Source organism: Episyrphus balteatus, chromosome 1, assembly GCF_945859705.1.
Source record: "Episyrphus balteatus chromosome 1, idEpiBalt1.1, whole genome shotgun sequence".
Lineage (NCBI taxonomy): Eukaryota > Metazoa > Arthropoda > Insecta > Diptera > Syrphidae > Episyrphus > Episyrphus balteatus.
The window spans coordinates 60,797,428-60,815,983 of NC_079134.1; the positions used below are offsets into that span (position 1 = coordinate 60,797,428).

Consider the following 18,556-nt stretch of genomic DNA (forward strand, 5'->3'; position numbering starts at 1 on the left):
TTTGGTACTCCGAAAAATCGATTGCTAGACACCTCTAGAATATACACACCAAATATGAGCTCTATATATTAATGGAAAGGTCCTCCCCTTTGCAATTTTCCATTTTTACATCAAGCTTCTACTAAAAAAAATAATTTTTTTATTAATTGACTTTTTAGCAAATTTCTTTTCATATTCTTGTAGGAAATTGAACGCTCTACAAAAAAGGCCTTATACACTTTTTTCGTTTATCTAACCGTTGAATAGATATTTGAGGTCCAAAAATCGAGAAAATCTTTAAAAATTCGTTTTTTGTTCTTAATTTTGTAACAAATTGAAAAATTATAATAATCAAACGCGCAAAACATATTCTTTTAGGAAATAGATTGTTCCACAAAAAAGGTCGTAATAACTTTTTTATTAATCTAACCATTCTAAAGATATTCGAGATACTTAAAAAAAAATTATAAAAACATTTTTTACTTTTAAAAATTTTCTAATTCCCTGAACATTCATTATTTTCAAATTAACAAGATATATTCTTGTAGGGGCTTAAACGTTCTATTACTTGGAATCAAATTGATTGCTTTAACCGTTTAGAAGATATTCGTATCCAAACCAATGCTCACTGATTTCAATAGTTTTCTTATGACCCGTATGCATTGCGATTTGGATACGAATATCTTCTAAACGGTTAATGCAATCAATTTCATTCCAAGGAATTTTTTGTAGAACGTTTAAGCCCCTACAAGAATATATCTTGCTAATTTGAAAATAATGAAGTTTCATTGAATTAGAAATTTTTTAAAAATATAAAATGTTTTTATATTTTTTTTTAACTTTGACCTCGAATATCTTTAGAATGGTTAGATTAATGAAAAACGTTAATAAGACCTTTTTTGTGGAGCAATCAATTTTCAACAAGAATATGTCTTGCGCGTTTGATCATTATAATTTTTCAATTTGTTACAAAATTAAGAACAAAAAACGAATTTTTAAAGATTTTCTCGATTTTTGGACCTCAAATATCTATTCAACGGTTAGATAAACGAAAAAAGTGTATAAGGCCTTTTTTGTAGAGCGTTCAATTTCCTACAAGAATATGAAAAGAAATTTGCGAAAAAGTCAATTAATAAAAAAATTATTTTTTTTTTAGTAGAAGCTTGATGTAAAGGCTTGGCCACACCGGAGGGTACGCGGTAGAGGTACAGGTAACGGTACGGGTATTTGTATGGAAAAAAATCCAAACTGACACATCAACGTTCGGGTGTGGAATTTTTTTAATACAAATATCGTTGCCGCTACCCGTACCACTACCGCGTACCCTCCGGTGTGGCCAAGCCTTAAAAATGGAAAATTGCAAAGCGGAGGACCTTTCCATTAATATAAAGAGCTCATATTTGGTGTGTATATTCTAGAGGGGTCTAGCAATCGATTTTTCGGAGTACCAATTCAAAAAAAAGAATTTCGATTTTTTTGACCCACCCTAATATCCCTACTTATACACATATCGTCCCGTTTCTGTCTGAACCACGTATCTACAAAGCAAATTTCCCTCTCTCGCTCTATATAGTCTATTACCCCGTTTGTATGGCGATTTGAATCCGAATTGAATCAGGATTCAGGGTCTATATATACCTGAATCGAATTGAATCCGGATTTGTCGATCCGATCCGACTCGGGGAGCTGAATCGAATCGAAAATATGCATATATACCAAACGAATTGAATACTCGAGATATAATTTATGGTGGAAATTGTGTGTGATTGTCTTCTTATTTGCAAATTTTACTGTATGTATGTATTATGATATCTAGTTTTACTTGCACTTTGTTTTTGGTTAGATTTTTCTATTTTACTGCAAATATATTTAAAAGAAAAATTGTGTTTTCGATTCTATTTCAATTCGATTCCTCGATCTGGTACTTCCATATACCTGGATCGAAATTTCGATTCAGTTTCAATTCGATCTTTAAATCGGTCATACAAACGGGGTATATATAGAAGATAAAAAAACTCTTTCCCTACCTACTTCTCATTCTTTCCATAAAAAAAACACCCAAAAAATTACAAAAAACCAAACACCTTTCGCACATATCAATCAACGCAAAATTCCGTCTAAAAAAAAAACTAATGTCGTTTTCTATTGACGAATCTCAGAATGAGATTTGTGAATTTGACAGCTGAAAGGGGGGTGAAGAGGGGAAATAGTGGACAAATCTCAGATTTCATGATCTATTTGCGTCTTGAGATTCAAAAAAATGACAAAAAAATGAATCTGAGATTCAAGAATCTGATTCTGGATTTTTATCAAGATTCACGCATACAAACACACCCACTTTCACACACACTCCTCTGCTTGACATTTGTCTGAACATTTGTTGTTGTTTTATTTTTTTTATACGCACAGATTTCACACACAATTACAAAACTAGATTTCATATTCTATTTGCAGTGGAAAATCTGAGAATTTTACACAAAAATCTCAAAAGTCAATAGAAAACGACATAAAAATAAAGAAAAACAACCACCAAAAAGAGTCTTTTCTTGAAAGTCTCCTCCTCTTTTTTTAGAATGAGCTCAAAATGAATATTTTGTTGCAATCAAACCTTATGATAAGCTGGGTGCGATATGTTGTCCCATGATATCTTCTGTCATGATAACTTACACCCAACCCGTAGAGCGAAGGAGAGAGAAATATGTGCCAAGATCTTTATTGTTGCTTTTTTTTTCATGAACAAAATTATATACATATAACATTATACATATAGAAGGAGATATACCTACCTGCTATTGTTTTTCTTTATTGTGGATTACACTGTGCAAGTTTTTTGAAAAATATTTTTCGGACCCGAGAAATCGATTGGCGTCATTACTTTTTCGATTTGTCGGTACGACTTCGAACAAAATTTTTTTTGAAAGTTTTTTCAATTATTTTGAGAATTTTCCACTGTTTTTAGTCATTTTTCAACCAAAAACAGTTTTTTTTATTGCTTATTATTCTGCTCAAACGTTATTGCTACCAGTAGAAAGACATTATAAACAATTTTGAACAATTTTGATAGAAAGTTTAGTGATTTTCTTTTGAAAAAATTGAAAAAAAAATCGAAATTGTTTATCGTTTTTTCGCTGTTTTTGTTCTCTTTTGCACAAATATATCGCATGTTTTCTATTAAAAATTAATTTAACTGTTAATTTAGTGTTGGTTAAACTTCGACAGTCTATCGATAGCATCGATAACAAAAAAAAATATCGAGTATATCGATACTTCACAAAACTATCGATTTACTTTAACAAATAAGTAAAATCAAGAATACATTTAGGAAATTCAAAACAAATAAAATTGAGTATACTTACTCGTAGTAACATAAGTAGATTCAATTTAATTCCAATGTTCAAATGCGAATTTTTCTAACCCGAATTTTAATGCGAAGCGGAAAAAAATTTTGCCCACGTGAGGATCAATTTTGAGGTGTGAAAATTAAAAATTCTCGCGAATTTAAATTAAAAGTTTGTACTAGAAAAAAAGAGTGCAAAAACTTTGTGAAGACCCGCGATTTCCCATTTTTATTTTTCAGTGCAGACTTTTGTAAAAAAAATGTGCCAAAGACACCTCATCTAATAAGATACAGTATTAAAATGAAAAATTATTTTCCACCTCCCACTTCACCCAAAAGTGAATTTCGTTCCAAAAAAAAATTGTTGTTCTCACATTCAGCGAGAACTAACTTCCCAAAAAAAGTGAAATTACACGGTGTAACACTCAAAATATACGCGGGCGGAGACCTATCAGGTTTTGTAGAACTAGTCGCACTAAATACAAACGGTATTTGAAAATCCCCTAACACCCCCAAAATCTGGAGTTACGGGCAAAAACCGGTTTTTTGGACCTTCACCCATTGAAAAAATTCTAGCTTCGACAATTTTTTACCCATTTTCGATTTTTTTACAGTTTCTGATAGAAGATAAATATAGCGTTTTAACAATGTATAAAACATGTAACTCGGTTAAACCACTTAGAATTTATAAGCTGTCAAAGTTCAAAAATTTAAAGTATATGTTTTCAAAACAACATGCTATTTAAAAAATATATTGTAAAACTATATTTATTTCCCAATTAATCGAGGTATTTTTTATGAAAATCACTTCAAAATTGGCTTAGAAAAAAAAATTTTTCAATTTCAACCCAGATACAGAAATTCGAACTTTTAGGTATAGAACAAAAATGTTGTTTCGGCACGTAGTAGGATAACTTGGGCGCCAGGATTTGATAACGGGTTTTTGTAGAGGAGCTCAATACAAGCATTTTTTTCTTTGAGAGGAGGGTCTATCTCTCCCCGTTTAGGTGGGAGGGGCATTTTTCTAAAAAAAATGTATCAAAATAAAAAAAAAATTATTAAAAAACAACGGCAACACTTACAGTAATAAATGATACCATTTCCGAAAGGCAAAATTGTACATTTGATTCTTATTTTTAAATCAATATAATATAACCAATAGTTTTTGAAATAATTCAGCCCTATGATGGAAGCCGATCGGAAGAAAATTTTATCCGATTTGTACGAATTTTTCAATTTTCATATGATTTTAACCCTTCCGACAGTAAAATCGGACAGATGTACGAAAAAAAATCTTAGGTGCGTTGAAAATTTAAAATACATGCGATGCTATGCAGTGAACTGTCAAAATATTTGAGACGCGTTGTGCTTTATGCTTTTTCTTTCCGATTCTTCCCGATAGAAAATTAAACGTGAAAAATTATCCGAAAAATATAAAAACCAAAAAAATTGGAATAATTTCTCTCCTCAAATTCGGGTACCGTGAATACAAAAATCTTCCGATCGGAACTTTTCTCCGATCGGATATTTTTCCGATCGGCTACCATCATAGGTCTGATTGATTTCAATTATTTATTTATTTATAAGTAAAAGTTTAATTTTTTTTTTAAATCAAAGTGAACTTCATTTTAACAAGAATTTTCTTCTTAAGAAAATTTAAGTGTTGATACCTGCTATAATTGAAATGATTTTTCATTAATTTTAATTGCATTATTATTAAAATTAAAATATCAAACAAACTTTAAATTTTGTTTGGCATACATTTTGCACTGCAGATGATTGTTTTAAGACCACTGTCTTTTTGGCAAAAAACAATGCAAAAAACCATGCAAAAGTCCAATTGATTTAATACATAGAACTATGTATAAGGTTCTATGTTGAACATAGAACTTTTTTCAAATTGTTTTACAAACATTTTCATAAAAAGGTTCTATGTCATTTTTCAAAAATGCTCATAGAATCCTTTTTTGTGATGAAATTAATGTTTTTTTCATGGTTTTATGATTTTTTTACGGTCCTTTAAAAGATTGCATCAATACTTTACTGCTATGTAACTATTTTATCCAAAAACCAGCCTTAAAAAACTTTGAGATCGATTTTCTCAAAACTAAAGTGAGTTGACATACAATCCTATAATTCTCAGCCAGCGAGGTTTCTCTACGAAGGGTTTATACGATTCTTAAACTTTAATCAACTGCCTGAATTGACAGTTCTTTTAAACAAAACTTTTTGGAAAAATGTGAGCAACAATTGCACAAGATTGATTTTTTTTGGCATATTGTTAGGATATGTGTACAATTATACTGGACAAAATAAAGTACGCACTATCCGAACTTTCACATTTATGCTGTTCTCGCTCACCGATTCACCAATAAACTATTCTTAAGTAGTGACTAAGAAAGTCTATTACTATCCTTAAACGCTCCTGTCGAAATAATGTCTAAAATGCTTGAAACGAGAAAGAAAACAATTTAAGTTCTTAATAGGGTCCATTATAGTCTTTTTTGCTTTTTTGCGCGCAGTGACAAAAATTTCATTTTAAGTGAGAAAACTCGAGCTTGAAAATAAAAATTTTGGTTAATCGAAAAGAAAAATCATTAAAGAGCATTAAATAAATCAAGCTGCATTAAAATACATTCATAAGAAGTTTAAAAAATTAAGTATAACTGGTTATAAGGTCGGTCTTGGGAGAAAACGAAAAACAAATCAATTTTATGATCGTCCAATTCTCAAAAAAGTTTAGAAAAATCCGATGATTAGTAGTCTCAAAGTAGTAGAGAATACAAGACTAAATACTTCTAATAAAAATGTCTTTAAAAGACTTAAAGAAGCACGCTAAGAAAGCAGTTTCACACACCGAGGCGTTTTGGTTTTCAATTCAAATAAAATCAAACATCTCGAATTTCCAAAAAAAAAAAATACGTCGAATGCGTATTGGGACGGTAAAGGAAACGTCTCAATACATCTGGTAATTCAGAATAACTTGTTTTTCAAAACCAGAACGGCTCATTGGCGTATTTTAAAGATCGTTATAATTTAAGCGTAGCCAAAGATCTGCAGGTCCAAAATTTCTTGAATGATATTTTTCCCACAAAGTAGATTAAGGAAAATTATAAAAATAATGTTAAACTTACCGACGACTCTGAAATCTTTGGTTTATACTTTTTCATGTCGCTAGAACTTTTTTCGGTCTCAATATTTTATAGAGAATCATATTTGAAATTGATGTAGAATTTCCCGAGAAAATCGGATATTGAGTTCACAATTCCAAAAAAATAAATTTTCAACCTTAGGCATGAAGATACTTTTTTGTGACAATTTTTTTTGAAAAATCGTAATTTTATTATTTTTGTCCTGCCAAATTCGCACCCGTGTGTCGAAAATTCGATTTTTTTATTTTTAATAATTTCCATAACACTATGAATGGATTGCGATAGCAAGATTATTCGGAGTGCATGAATACCAATGCTCCGACCCTGAACATTTTTGACTCCATCCCACAGTGATTGCGCAGTAAAAGAAGGCTGCGTTTAGAGTGGCGCATCTAAGTGGAAAGGTTCTTCAACTAATTTGGCGTACAAACCTGATTTTCTAGAATTGATTTTTCCAAAAAAAAAAAAAAAATATTTTTCTCTTAAGATCCAAAAATTTAGTTTAGATTTATATTAAACGTGTTATTTAAAAATTGAACAATACTCATTTATTTCTTTTCAAATTTTCATCAGTTTATAACTATAATTTGAGATTTGAATCGGTAAAATAAAAAGAGTTCGATTTTGATTTCGGAATATGTGAAAACAATATTTTGAGCCTTATGCGAGATTGACTGAGGCGATACGATATAATACGAATGTTTTGCAATCAAATTAATTTGCCAGTTATTCCAAGGTTTTCATGTGATAACAAGGAATGGCCATCCTTTCTCGATCTATTTTCGGGTTTTCTTGATATAAGAGACAATATTATCTTCGAAAGTATTAATTCTGGAATGAATCCTTTTTAAATCACGGTATATATGCATTAGAGTTTTTTTTCGGGGGAACCCCATAAAATGTTCCGCCTTTGCAGATTTTTAGATAGCCAAAATTTCGATTGGATAAGTCTAAATGGTGCCGCCACTCGCTCAAAGTATCAAAAATCTCTGTTTTTTCACTGTTTTTCGCAGAAAATTAGCTCTAGCTTCCAAACAGAGGGGGTTATTTTTTTATATATTAAATTAAAGGTAGTGTTGTTACACATAACTCAGATGCTACACTTGTTTAGTTTTACTAATAAAAAAAAATATTGTCATCAATTGAAATTTTCAGTACTTACCTCAAAAAGAGCTGAAGTGCAAACTCGATTTAAAATGAAACTTTCTATGTTATAGAAAGGTATCTAATCGAAATGCTTCTCGTACAATATATAATAATTTTATCAACAATAATAATATATAATAATTTTATCAACAATAGAGGCACAGAGTAAAATTGACTAAAAAAACAAAAAGGGCACCCATTGGGGGTTGAACCTGCTATGTGTTTTTTTTTATAGAAAAAAAAAATAAAATGCAGTTGTAAAATACATATTTGTTGTTTTTTTATGAAGTTTAAGCTTCACGAGTAGTTTCGTTGGTAGTTGAATAGTTTTATTAAAATAAACTCGCGCTTTTTGCTAATTTTACTTTGTATGTAAAATAAATTAACTTAAAATAAAATGTGAGTATTAATTCTGTTGCGTTTTTGTTTTAATATTAAAAGAAGTTTTAACAATTTTAAGTGTTTTCAGCCGATTGAAAATAGACACAAGTTTTCTCAAAGCACCTCCAAATCTTTTGCCCGGAAACCCGCATTTTAAAGAAGGCTTTAAAAAAGTGCAATCACTTAAGGTCGTAAATGACATGGCAGAAAGAGGAGTCAAATTAATAACCAATTTTAATAACCTGTTAACTAAAGATGAGGAACAAAAACAATATGTACTTCAAGTAGTCAGTGAGTGCCGAAAATTGTATCCTGATGCTTCCAAAACTACTTTAAGTAAATCTCTTGACACATTTTTTTTAGTAATTACTTCATTAGTTATGTATTAGAAATGTAATGAAAACTTTTCGTCGATTTTTGCCGTGCGGCGAAGCTTATCGACTCGTGTGAAAGTGACAATCCCTATAGAAAAATCCTAGTCGAACCACATATCGTGCGGCTAAGATCGACTCGTGAAAAGTAGGCATAAGACGATATTAATTATTTTGTTTTTTTTAGAAATCTGTTAAATGTTTCGTTTTTTTGTTAAAACAGTTAAAACAGTTAAAAAAAAGTTTCATTTTAAATCGAGTTTGCCCTTCAGCTCTTTTTGAGGTAAGTACTGAAAATTTAAATTGATGACAATATTTTGTTTTTTTTTTTAGTAAAACTAAACAAATTTAGCATCTGAGTTATGTGTAACAACACTACCTTCATTTTATAATAAGTTAAGGTCCGATGTTTACATATACCCCAAACGTCAAATTAAGAATATTTCAATCAATGAATAAAGCCTGCTAAAACTCTCAACAATAAAGTAAACACCTTATCAACAGAGCATCCGGCCAATGATGCAATCCAAAATTATAACTTAAACAAGTACGATCACGATCATGCAGGTAATCAATACCCCTGGGATGCAGTGCTCCAGAAGATGACATCACCTTCTGGATATCGATCAAACAGTTAGATATAAGTTGATTGAATAAATGTATTTTAGTCTTAAGTTGAGTTTTAAGTTGAGTGCTAAGATAGTCGTAAGCAACCCTTGTTCGTTTAATTTCAAATAAATATATTTTTTAAAACTTATAATGTGTAAGAAATAAATAAATTGGCGACCGTGACAGGATAACCACATAAAGATAACCAGAAAACGCAAAGTATGGTTTTATGTTGAGTTGTGAAGTGAAGTGAAGTGAAATCCACAATATATAAATTTCAGAAATAAAAAGTATGAAAATATTGTGTGATTAGTGGAAAACATATACATAAGTATCCTTTGAATAGGAGAAAAAAAAAATAGAAATAAAAAAAATTCATTCATTCATTTAAAATACACTGAACGAAAAAAAGCCAATATTTTATGAACTGGTTGCGATAGAACTTTTTTCTATCTGTTTTTAGAACAGTCATAAGTGTAGCTATCAGCCGTTTTAGGGTTGTCCATTCTCTATTGCACACTCTGTATATATTCAGACATATTATAAACAAAAATTCCCAGGGAAATGGTTTCGGGAGAAGGGCCCCAATCGGAAAAATGGCGAAAAATTCTATTTTTTTTTTTGCTTTCCCATATTCTTAACCGTTGAAGAACGAAATTCAAGCTTAAAAAAGAATGAAATTTCAGGAACTTTTCAGTTTGGAGTTTTTTTTTCAAAATAGGCCTGATTATGACGATTACAACTCAACTTCAACTTTTTGAATCGTTTACCTAAGAAACGGTGGGTCTTAGGAAAAAAAGTGTCATGACACTTTTTATATATAATAATCTGGTCTACAATTCTTGCATTGAAAATTTTTTGATGAGACTTACCGTTTTGCTGAAAATCATGAAAAACCAGTTTTTGTGACCTTTGACCCCCCGTAAATTTTTTTCCAGACCTCGGATGGATGAGGACTTTTTAAATTTAATTTATGATGGCGTTTCCAACAATCCTACCAATTTTCAGCTTGCTGGGAATTAATGTAACCTCGGATGTCTAAATTGACCGGACTATAAGTATATTACGACAAGTTAATACAACTCTGATTGACTATTACAATCTTTTTAATACGAAATTAACACTTTTAATCAATAAAACAATTATGTCGCATGGTACCGACTCAGCCCTAACTAGGGAACTTAATGATACTCATCGCAGGAATGCTCTCCGAGTATTCATTACAGGATTGAATGCTCCTTTGTCGAACATTCTTTTCTCTCTCTCTCCAGAAGATTTACCTTGTGCTTTAGCGAAAGCGCAAGAACTTGAGTCGAATAACCTTAGAGCTAATTTTGCTCTACAATTCAATCGCTCTACACGAGAAACCAACAATTACCAAAATAATTTAAGATTTCCTCCACGGAATCAAAATAGTTGTCAAAATAGGAAACCAGAACCTATGGAATTAGGAAGCTCGGCACATCGGCCAATTACTCATCATGAGCACAATAGATTTAATTATGAAAGAGCTAAAAATAATCCATTTCGACAAAATCACTTTAATCAAAATCATGGGAATAAAAATTTCCAAAATAATGCCAACCAGCCTCGATGGCAAAAACCGATGTACAATACGTTCAATAATCCGCAAAGACAAATCTTTAAAAGAGAACATAACAGTTTGCAAAAACCCCCCAAAAAATGGAAAGGGTAAATAATCTTAATGAGGAAGGTTTTTTAGACGAGACCCAGGATTGCCCTTCATTTTCAGGAGCACTCCACAGGGAAAATTAAAAATTCTAATTGACACAGGTGCAACTTGCTGCTATTGCAAGCCCAACGCACTACAAAACAGACAGCAACTGACAATAAAGAAAAAAGTAAGAACAATAAATGGGTCCACCGTTATAAACTACTTCTATGATGTTTATATTTTTGATAGGTATGTTAGATTTTACGAAATAGAAAATCTTGAAGCAGATTTATTAATAGGATGTAATCTTATTAAAAATGCAGGGATTAAACTAGATTTTGAAAAAGAATTATTAATATATAAAAATAAGAAAGAAAAAATATATATACCACATAACTCAATAAATAAAATTATTGATCTAAAAGAAAATGAAGTTGATATAAAAAGGTTGCAAAATAAAGTAGTTGAAAGAGTAGTACGAATACACTCAAATATTAATCTGAATTTACCGTTCAGAACCGATGTTAGAGCAGAAATACGCACAACTGTTGAAACTCCTATATGGAGTAAACAGTATCCTTATCCACTTTCTGCTAATTCATTTATTAATAAAGAGTTACAAAGAATGTTAAAAGATGGAAGAATTCAGCCATCAAAGAGCCCTTATAACTCACCAGTTTGGGTAGTTTCTAAAAAAGGAACAAACGAAGACGGTTCTCCAAAAATGAGACTCGTCATTGATTTTAAAAAAATCAACGAGCATACAATTTCCAATAATACTTGTTTATCAAATTTGTTAAATAATCAGAAAGCTAAATGCAATAAGATAAAAGAAATAAAATGTTAACTTAGAAGTAATTAAAGATGGTTCAATTTTAATATCCGGAGAACATGTGGTCGACAACACAACAATAAATTGAGTATACCTAATTACATTCAAAAACTATACAACAATAGATGGAGTAGTTTACGAGAATCCAACATACGAAATACAAAATTATTTAAAAACGTACACCATATAAATATGAAATAGAAAACTATTTCGAATCATTGAACGAAGAACTTAAATTTGAAAACATAAATTTGATTGAATTTTTACAAGACGAAGCCGTCAATAGTCCTATCATTACGTCATTTACATTAATGATCATCATTATAGCCACAGCCTTATGCGTCATCTATTATTTGAAGATGAGATCGCCAAATCAAATACAATTGCAAAATCAACAGGAAATCCGTTTTAACAATATTATGAAAAAAATAGCAGATCTAACTGAAGAACGGGGCGTTCTTCCTTAAGAAGGAGGGGAGTTAAGGTCCGATGTTTACATATACCCCAAACGTCAAATTAAGAATATTTCAATCAATGAATAAAGCCTGCTAAAACTCTCAACAATAAAGTAAACACCTTATCAACAGAGCATCCGGCCAATGATGCAATCCAAAATTATAACTTAAACAAGTACGATCACGATCATGCAGGTAATCAATACCCCTGGGATGCAGTGCTCCAGAAGATGACATCACCTTCTGGATATCGATCAAACAGTTAGATATAAGTTGATTGAATAAATGTATTTTAGTCTTAAGTTGAGTTTTAAGTTGAGTGCTAAGATAGTCGTAAGCAACCCTTGTTCGTTTAATTTCAAATAAATATATTTTTTAAAAGTTATAATGTGTAAGAAATAAATTAATTTAATATATAAAAGTGAAAAACCCCCTCTGTTTGGAAGCTAGAGCTAATTTTCTAAGAAAAACATAGATTTTTGATACTTTGAGCGAGTGTCGGCACCATTTAGACTAATCCAATCGAAATTTTGGCTATCTAAAAATCTGCAAAGGCGGAACATTTTATGGGGTTCCCCCGACCAAATTTCGAAAATCGATTTCTTGCGGTCACTCTAATATGCATTATTCAAGAACAATCGCAATCCATAGTTAATTTTTATTCTGCTCAATAAACTCGACAGTCAAACGAAAAAAGCATGAGCAGAGGAAGTTATATCTCGGAAGGATATAAAAATAACATCACTTATTGAATTCTTTGAGCATCGGTGCGATGCATTAGTCTTGCCAGTCCTTAAGTTATTCGTCCACATTTCGTTGAAAGCAGTCAGGTTCAATCCCAAAATTTCTTGAAATAAATCCGTGCAAAAGTTGGATATTTTTCCCACAAAGTAGGTTAGGAAAAATTATAATTAGAATATTAAACTTACCTACGACTCTGAAATCTTTCTTTTCGTCATTTACTCTACAGCTATATATGCCGGAGTCTGGTTCTTCTGTTTTTTCAATCATAAACTTTCTTTCAGGTTTTATTATTCTGTACCGACCTTGCAAAGATGGCACCTTCGAGACTTCTGTGCCATTTTTTTCCCTAAAAATAAAAAAAAATATTTATATATATTTTTCAAAATTAATTTTGTGATATTTAAAAATTTAGATATCTCTTCTAAATGAAAAAAGGGAATAAACAGCTTATTTCACAATGAGATTGAGATTAAGCGCAATGCTTTTTAATTTAATTTCCGCTGCGAGTTCAGTAGTATCTATGAAAACCTGGTCTGGTTTCAAATTCAGCCTATGCCATTTTACTAATTTGTTATTAAATTTTCTTTTATTAAATTTTTCTTCAGCAAACCAAACCAAAAATTTGTTTTTTTCTTACGCGACCATTTGACCAAAGCGCCGCAATTTCAATCGAACCAAGAAAAACACAAAATTGTACAGGGTGTCCCGGAATGAGATAAGAACATTTTGAGAGATGATTCTTGGGTATATTCTAAGAAAAAAATTGTTCTACAGTAACTCTCTATCTGCAAAGTTGATACCCTTTAGCGATGATTTAAGAAAACGCTTACTTTGGTATGCCTTTACTCATGTTAATGTTAATAACTCCGTTAATAACACTGTGCTAGTCCAAAAAACCGACAGATGGCGCTCGTATCTACTAAATATAATTCGAGTATGCTGAACACGATGGCGTCATTAGTTTTTCAAAGTTGGCTCAGTTAAGAAAAATGTTGACCTTTGAAATTTTCTGTTTTAAGCCCGAAACCATAGAAAAGCCCCATATACAGGGTGTCCCAAAAGTCAACGTCGAAACGAAAAAGGTGATAGAAAAATAATGAAAAAAATCGCAGCCATATATTTTGTGAGTTATGGACATGGTCCCCTGTGACGGTTTTTCATGTGCCGTGACTACAAATCCTAATTTTTCTCATTTTCTTCTTTTGTTACGGAACCTTGAATAACCCTGCTACCAAATGCATTCAAAAATTTTAACTGCTGCATCAGTTTTGAAGCAAATATTACTTTTTTGCCCAACTAAGTACTAAATTTTTATACATGACTCTAATTCAATGAACCGTAGTGTAAAAAAAATGCACTACGATGTTTCGGCAAGTTACCTGAAAAATTGGTGTATTCAATTCTCTTTTCAAAATGGTAAAACATTGTTGAGAATATTCCATTAATAACCGAGATACAATTTTTTTTCTTAAGAAATCCGTCTTTTTTATAAGGAAATTTTTCCTTATTATTTAAGTTTTGTACCCTTTCAGAACCTTTCAGAATACAAAAACTTAAATAATATGGAAAAATTACCTAAAAAAAAGTCGGATTTCTTAAGAAAAGAAAATAGTATCTCGGTTATTTATGGAATATTCTCAACAATGTAATACCATTTTGAAAAGAGAATTGAACACACCATTATTGCATTATTTTTACACTACGGTTCATTGAATTAGAGTCATGTAAAAAAATTTAGTACTTAGTTGGGCAAAAAAGTAATATTTGCTTTAAAACTGATGCAGCTGAGTTAAAATTTTTGAATGCATTTGGTAGCAGGGTTATTCACGGTTCCGTAACAAAAGAAAAAAAAGAGAAAAATTAAGATTTGTAGTCACTGCACATGAAAAACCGTCACAGGGTGACCATTTTTTCGATTTTTTTCGAATGCCCATAACTCATAAAATATATGGCTGCGATTTTTTTAATTATATTTCTGATAACTGTCACCACCTACCCTTACTACCGTTTTCGTTTCGACGTTAACCCTGTATATCACACTTTTGAAAAAAAAAAAATTAAAAATTACTTCAATTTCAATGGGTTTTTTTTTTTTGATAAAAACTGGATTTTTGCATCGAAATAATTAATTTTCTCAAAGACTTAGGTAAATAAGAACTTTAAATTTTTGCTATTAAACTTTCAACAGTAAGGGTTATTAAATGAATAAAAAATAATTTTATGTTTAGATTTTGAACTTTGAAAAAAGTAAGATAAATTTTTTTTCAAAACTTTTATTAAAAAAAGTTCTTCGAAAATGAAATACTTTTTAATTTTTTTCATAAACCGTAATACATATTGACATTTCATTTTATAATTTCAAATCAATAAATGCGGCCAAAAAAAATTGAAAATAAATGTCCTTTATATTACGAAAAATTTTAAAAAACGACATCTTAAAATTTTTTCAATAATTTTTTTTTTTCCAAAAATCTGAGTTCAGATACCATTCTTTCAAAAGCCCTTAATTCAATTAACTTAATTTTAATTTTACAAATATGACTAGGCTTCTAGCTTTTTAAAAATGTATATTTAAATATTGTTGGTGTTGCCGTTGTGTTCAAATATTTTTTTTGTGTTTGAAGTCAATTAATAAGAAAATTGCATCTATCGCTTGAACGATGGAAGATTGTGCCTCACTCCTATATATTTTTTTTCCTTGAATTTCCTAGACAATCTTTTGGAATCAATTAATTTATGAAATTTAAGAAAAAAAAAAATATTTTATTTACACCTGCAATTTTTAATCTATAGACTTTAGAGTATTTTTAATTGCCGACGTTTGAAGATAAAGATCATCAAAATCTAAGCTGTTCGGCCGGGTTCACTAATATTGCCAATTTTTGAGCTTTAGTTACTCCACTACTAAAAGGTAACATTATTGGCTATGCTGACGACCTTGCTCTTTCTTATGCAGAAAACTCTTTTGAAAATATAAAAATTCAATTAAATCATGATCTTCTTCTACTCGGTACCTATCATCAGATGGTATTGAGCTCTTAATCAAAAGCTATGTGTTTTTCATTGTCGAATTCTAATTTAGTATTGGAGAATATCTGCTTTCACCACAGCAGTTGCAAATAAACAAACTGTTTGAATAGCTGTTTTGTTCTCGAGTTCGTGAAAGAGTTCAAATATCTAGGTGTCATGATAGACAGTAAGCTTAATTGGAAGTTCCATATAATGTGTTTAAAAAAAATATTATACATTTCGATTATTAAAATATATCAACTTAGAAAATTGATCCCTAATGACCTGCTAATAACTATTTATTATTCACTTGTTGAATCAAGACTAGAGTATGGATTGGCGAGTTGGGGAAGTGTTTACGTTAGTAACTTGTAATCATTCGGTTGATGTTATTTAGAAACAGATTCGTGTCCTCATTGCCCTTATTTCAATCTTTGAAAATACTCCCACTACGTTATTTTTTCATTTATAAAGCGCTTAAAATTTTTTTCATTAAAAGTGGAAATATCAATTATAAAAGAAACGAAGCTTATCCAATAAGAAGTAATCTTAACATGGTAGTCCCTCGAGTTAACAAAGAGCACTCTAGACGTTTTCTTAATAATATTGCACCCCACATATTTAATAAGTTACCACTAGAATTATCTAGTTTGGTTACTCAAGGTAACATGTTTTAAAAAAATTAAAAATTTGGTTGCTTTCACGATCTGAGGTAGAAACTCTACAAGTTATATCGTAATTGTAACCCAATATTTTATCATTGCTGCTGTCTCACTTTTTTAAATTTTTAAATGTTTTTTTTTTTTTAATTGCTTGTCTCCTCTCAAAGATTACATTCCCTCTTTCTAGAATTATTACATATTTATATTTTGAAAAGCACTTGCATGTTGCATACTGATTAAACTCTATATTTTGATTTTTAATTTTTTGTTTTTCTCCTTTACTCTTTTATTTTTTTTTTGCGGCTCATTTTTAATTTAAAAATTATAAATTGATGTAACTGTATATAAAAATTGTTAAAAAAAATATAAATTAAGTAAATTAATAATTGAGATTTATGTAAAAATATAACCATTAACCATATACAAATAGATGAACCTAATTACAGCATTGTATATTAAAAATGTAAAAATGAACTCGAAACTAGAAATTAAGTTAAAGATATTGTAATATATTGAAAAATGAAGTATGGAAACAATAAATTTAATTCTAATTCTAAAATTACGAATAAAGTAAAACTATAAATTTTGTTCATCTGAAAAGGTGTTTTTTGTAGGTGTAGAGAAAATGTGGGTATATTTGAAAAAGTGTGTAATACTAGAGTAATATTAGTGGTACCCTATTGAAATTCAGCAATTATGTTACTTTTAAGATTAGAAACAAGAATCTAAAGTGTCTATAAAAATATCATGGTTAAAAGGGTATTTTTGTGAGTGAAAACAAAAATGATGGGTCACCCTAATGTTTGTGGAAGCATTGAATTTGGGACAGAAAGCAAGAATTAAGAGTTTTCATAAAAAAATTAGGTGAAAGGGTGTTTTTTTCGAAGAGATAGTAAAATCTGCAATTGGTCACAAAAAGCCAATGATTCGTGTAATATGTCTAAGAACTTAAATATAAACGTTCAATTTGTCATCAAAACCAAAAATAAAATGAATTATCAAACATTTGTACCAATTTCCATTGGTGTAACAATTTTTTCCCAGTTTTTGTGGTACTAATTCCGAATTTCATCATATCTTAAAAAAAACACCCTTTCACTCAAGATAATTTTGTACCCTTTATAGATTCTTAATTCTTATATCAAACAAAACTTTTTCACCAAGTTTTAAAAATTAATAAAATTTAAGTCAGCTGTTATGATACCTTACTCACACACAACTCAACCCACCAAAAAAATAAAAACACCCTTTCACCAAAAATATTTTTAAAAACTTTATGAATCCTTTGTCCCTGCTTTATCTTAAACCTTCATCCCGAATTTTGTCAGTGTAGCATATTTTTCACATGGGTTTCGGTTATATTTTACCTGTTGAAGTCAAAAAACAAGCACCCTTGTTTTTAATCGGCAATAACTTTTCTTAGAGCAATCGTATTGACTTTATTTTTATGTCATTAGATTTAGCATCAAAAAATACCTTGAAAACATGTGCCATATGATGATATTCGACAAACAATTTTTTTCAGTATACAGGGTGTCCCACAGTCACCGCCCCAAATAAAAACCATGGATTCCTGAGGTCATTTTAAGTCGAAAAACTTAAGTGGTAATTTTCTCGTTTTTGTCCCGTTTTCGAGTTACCACGGTTTTTATGATTTTTACTCTCTTGTCCTTTAACTGGCCTTATCTTTGCCAAACTACGTTTGATTTGAAAGATTTTTTTTACAACCAATCAAGAATTTATTACAGTTTAAATTTGTCTCAAAACTTTTTTTTTCTGCGGACAACCGTTTCTCCACAATTTTGCATCGAACATAATTTCCATCGTTTTTTAAGTTGTTTTTTACACTTTCATATCATTTAAGTCAAAAAAACACTTTAATGAGTATTGTTTTTTTGTGCTATTTATTAAAGCCCAGTTTATTTTCATAAAAAAAATAAGTTTATTTTATAAAAAAGGCTACTAAAAGTAATTAAAAAAAAATAAACAAACGTAGTTTGGCAAAGATAAGGCCAGTTAAAGGACAAGAGAGTAAAAATCATAAAAACCGTGGTAACTCGAAAACGGGACGAAAACGAGAAAATTACCTCTTAAGTTTTTCGACTTAAAATGACCACAGGAATCCATGGTTTTCATTTGGGGCGGTGACTGTGGGGCACCCTGTATTTTTGACCCTCACCCCCTCCCTCTTGTCCGCGAAAAAA

The 18,556-nt window shown here is 30.3% G+C and overlaps 1 protein-coding gene across 1 annotated transcript in view; it reads right to left on the reverse strand.

Annotated features, from left to right (window-relative positions):
• The window catches only part of LOC129907052 (uncharacterized), a 183,119-nt gene that overhangs the window by 23,697 nt on the left and 140,866 nt on the right, over positions 1-18,556 (reverse strand). The window contains exon 6 of the mRNA XM_055983093.1: positions 12,867-13,027. Within this exon, the coding sequence (XP_055839068.1) occupies positions 12,867-13,027 (161 nt within the window). The remainder of the gene's footprint in view (positions 1-12,866; positions 13,028-18,556) is intronic.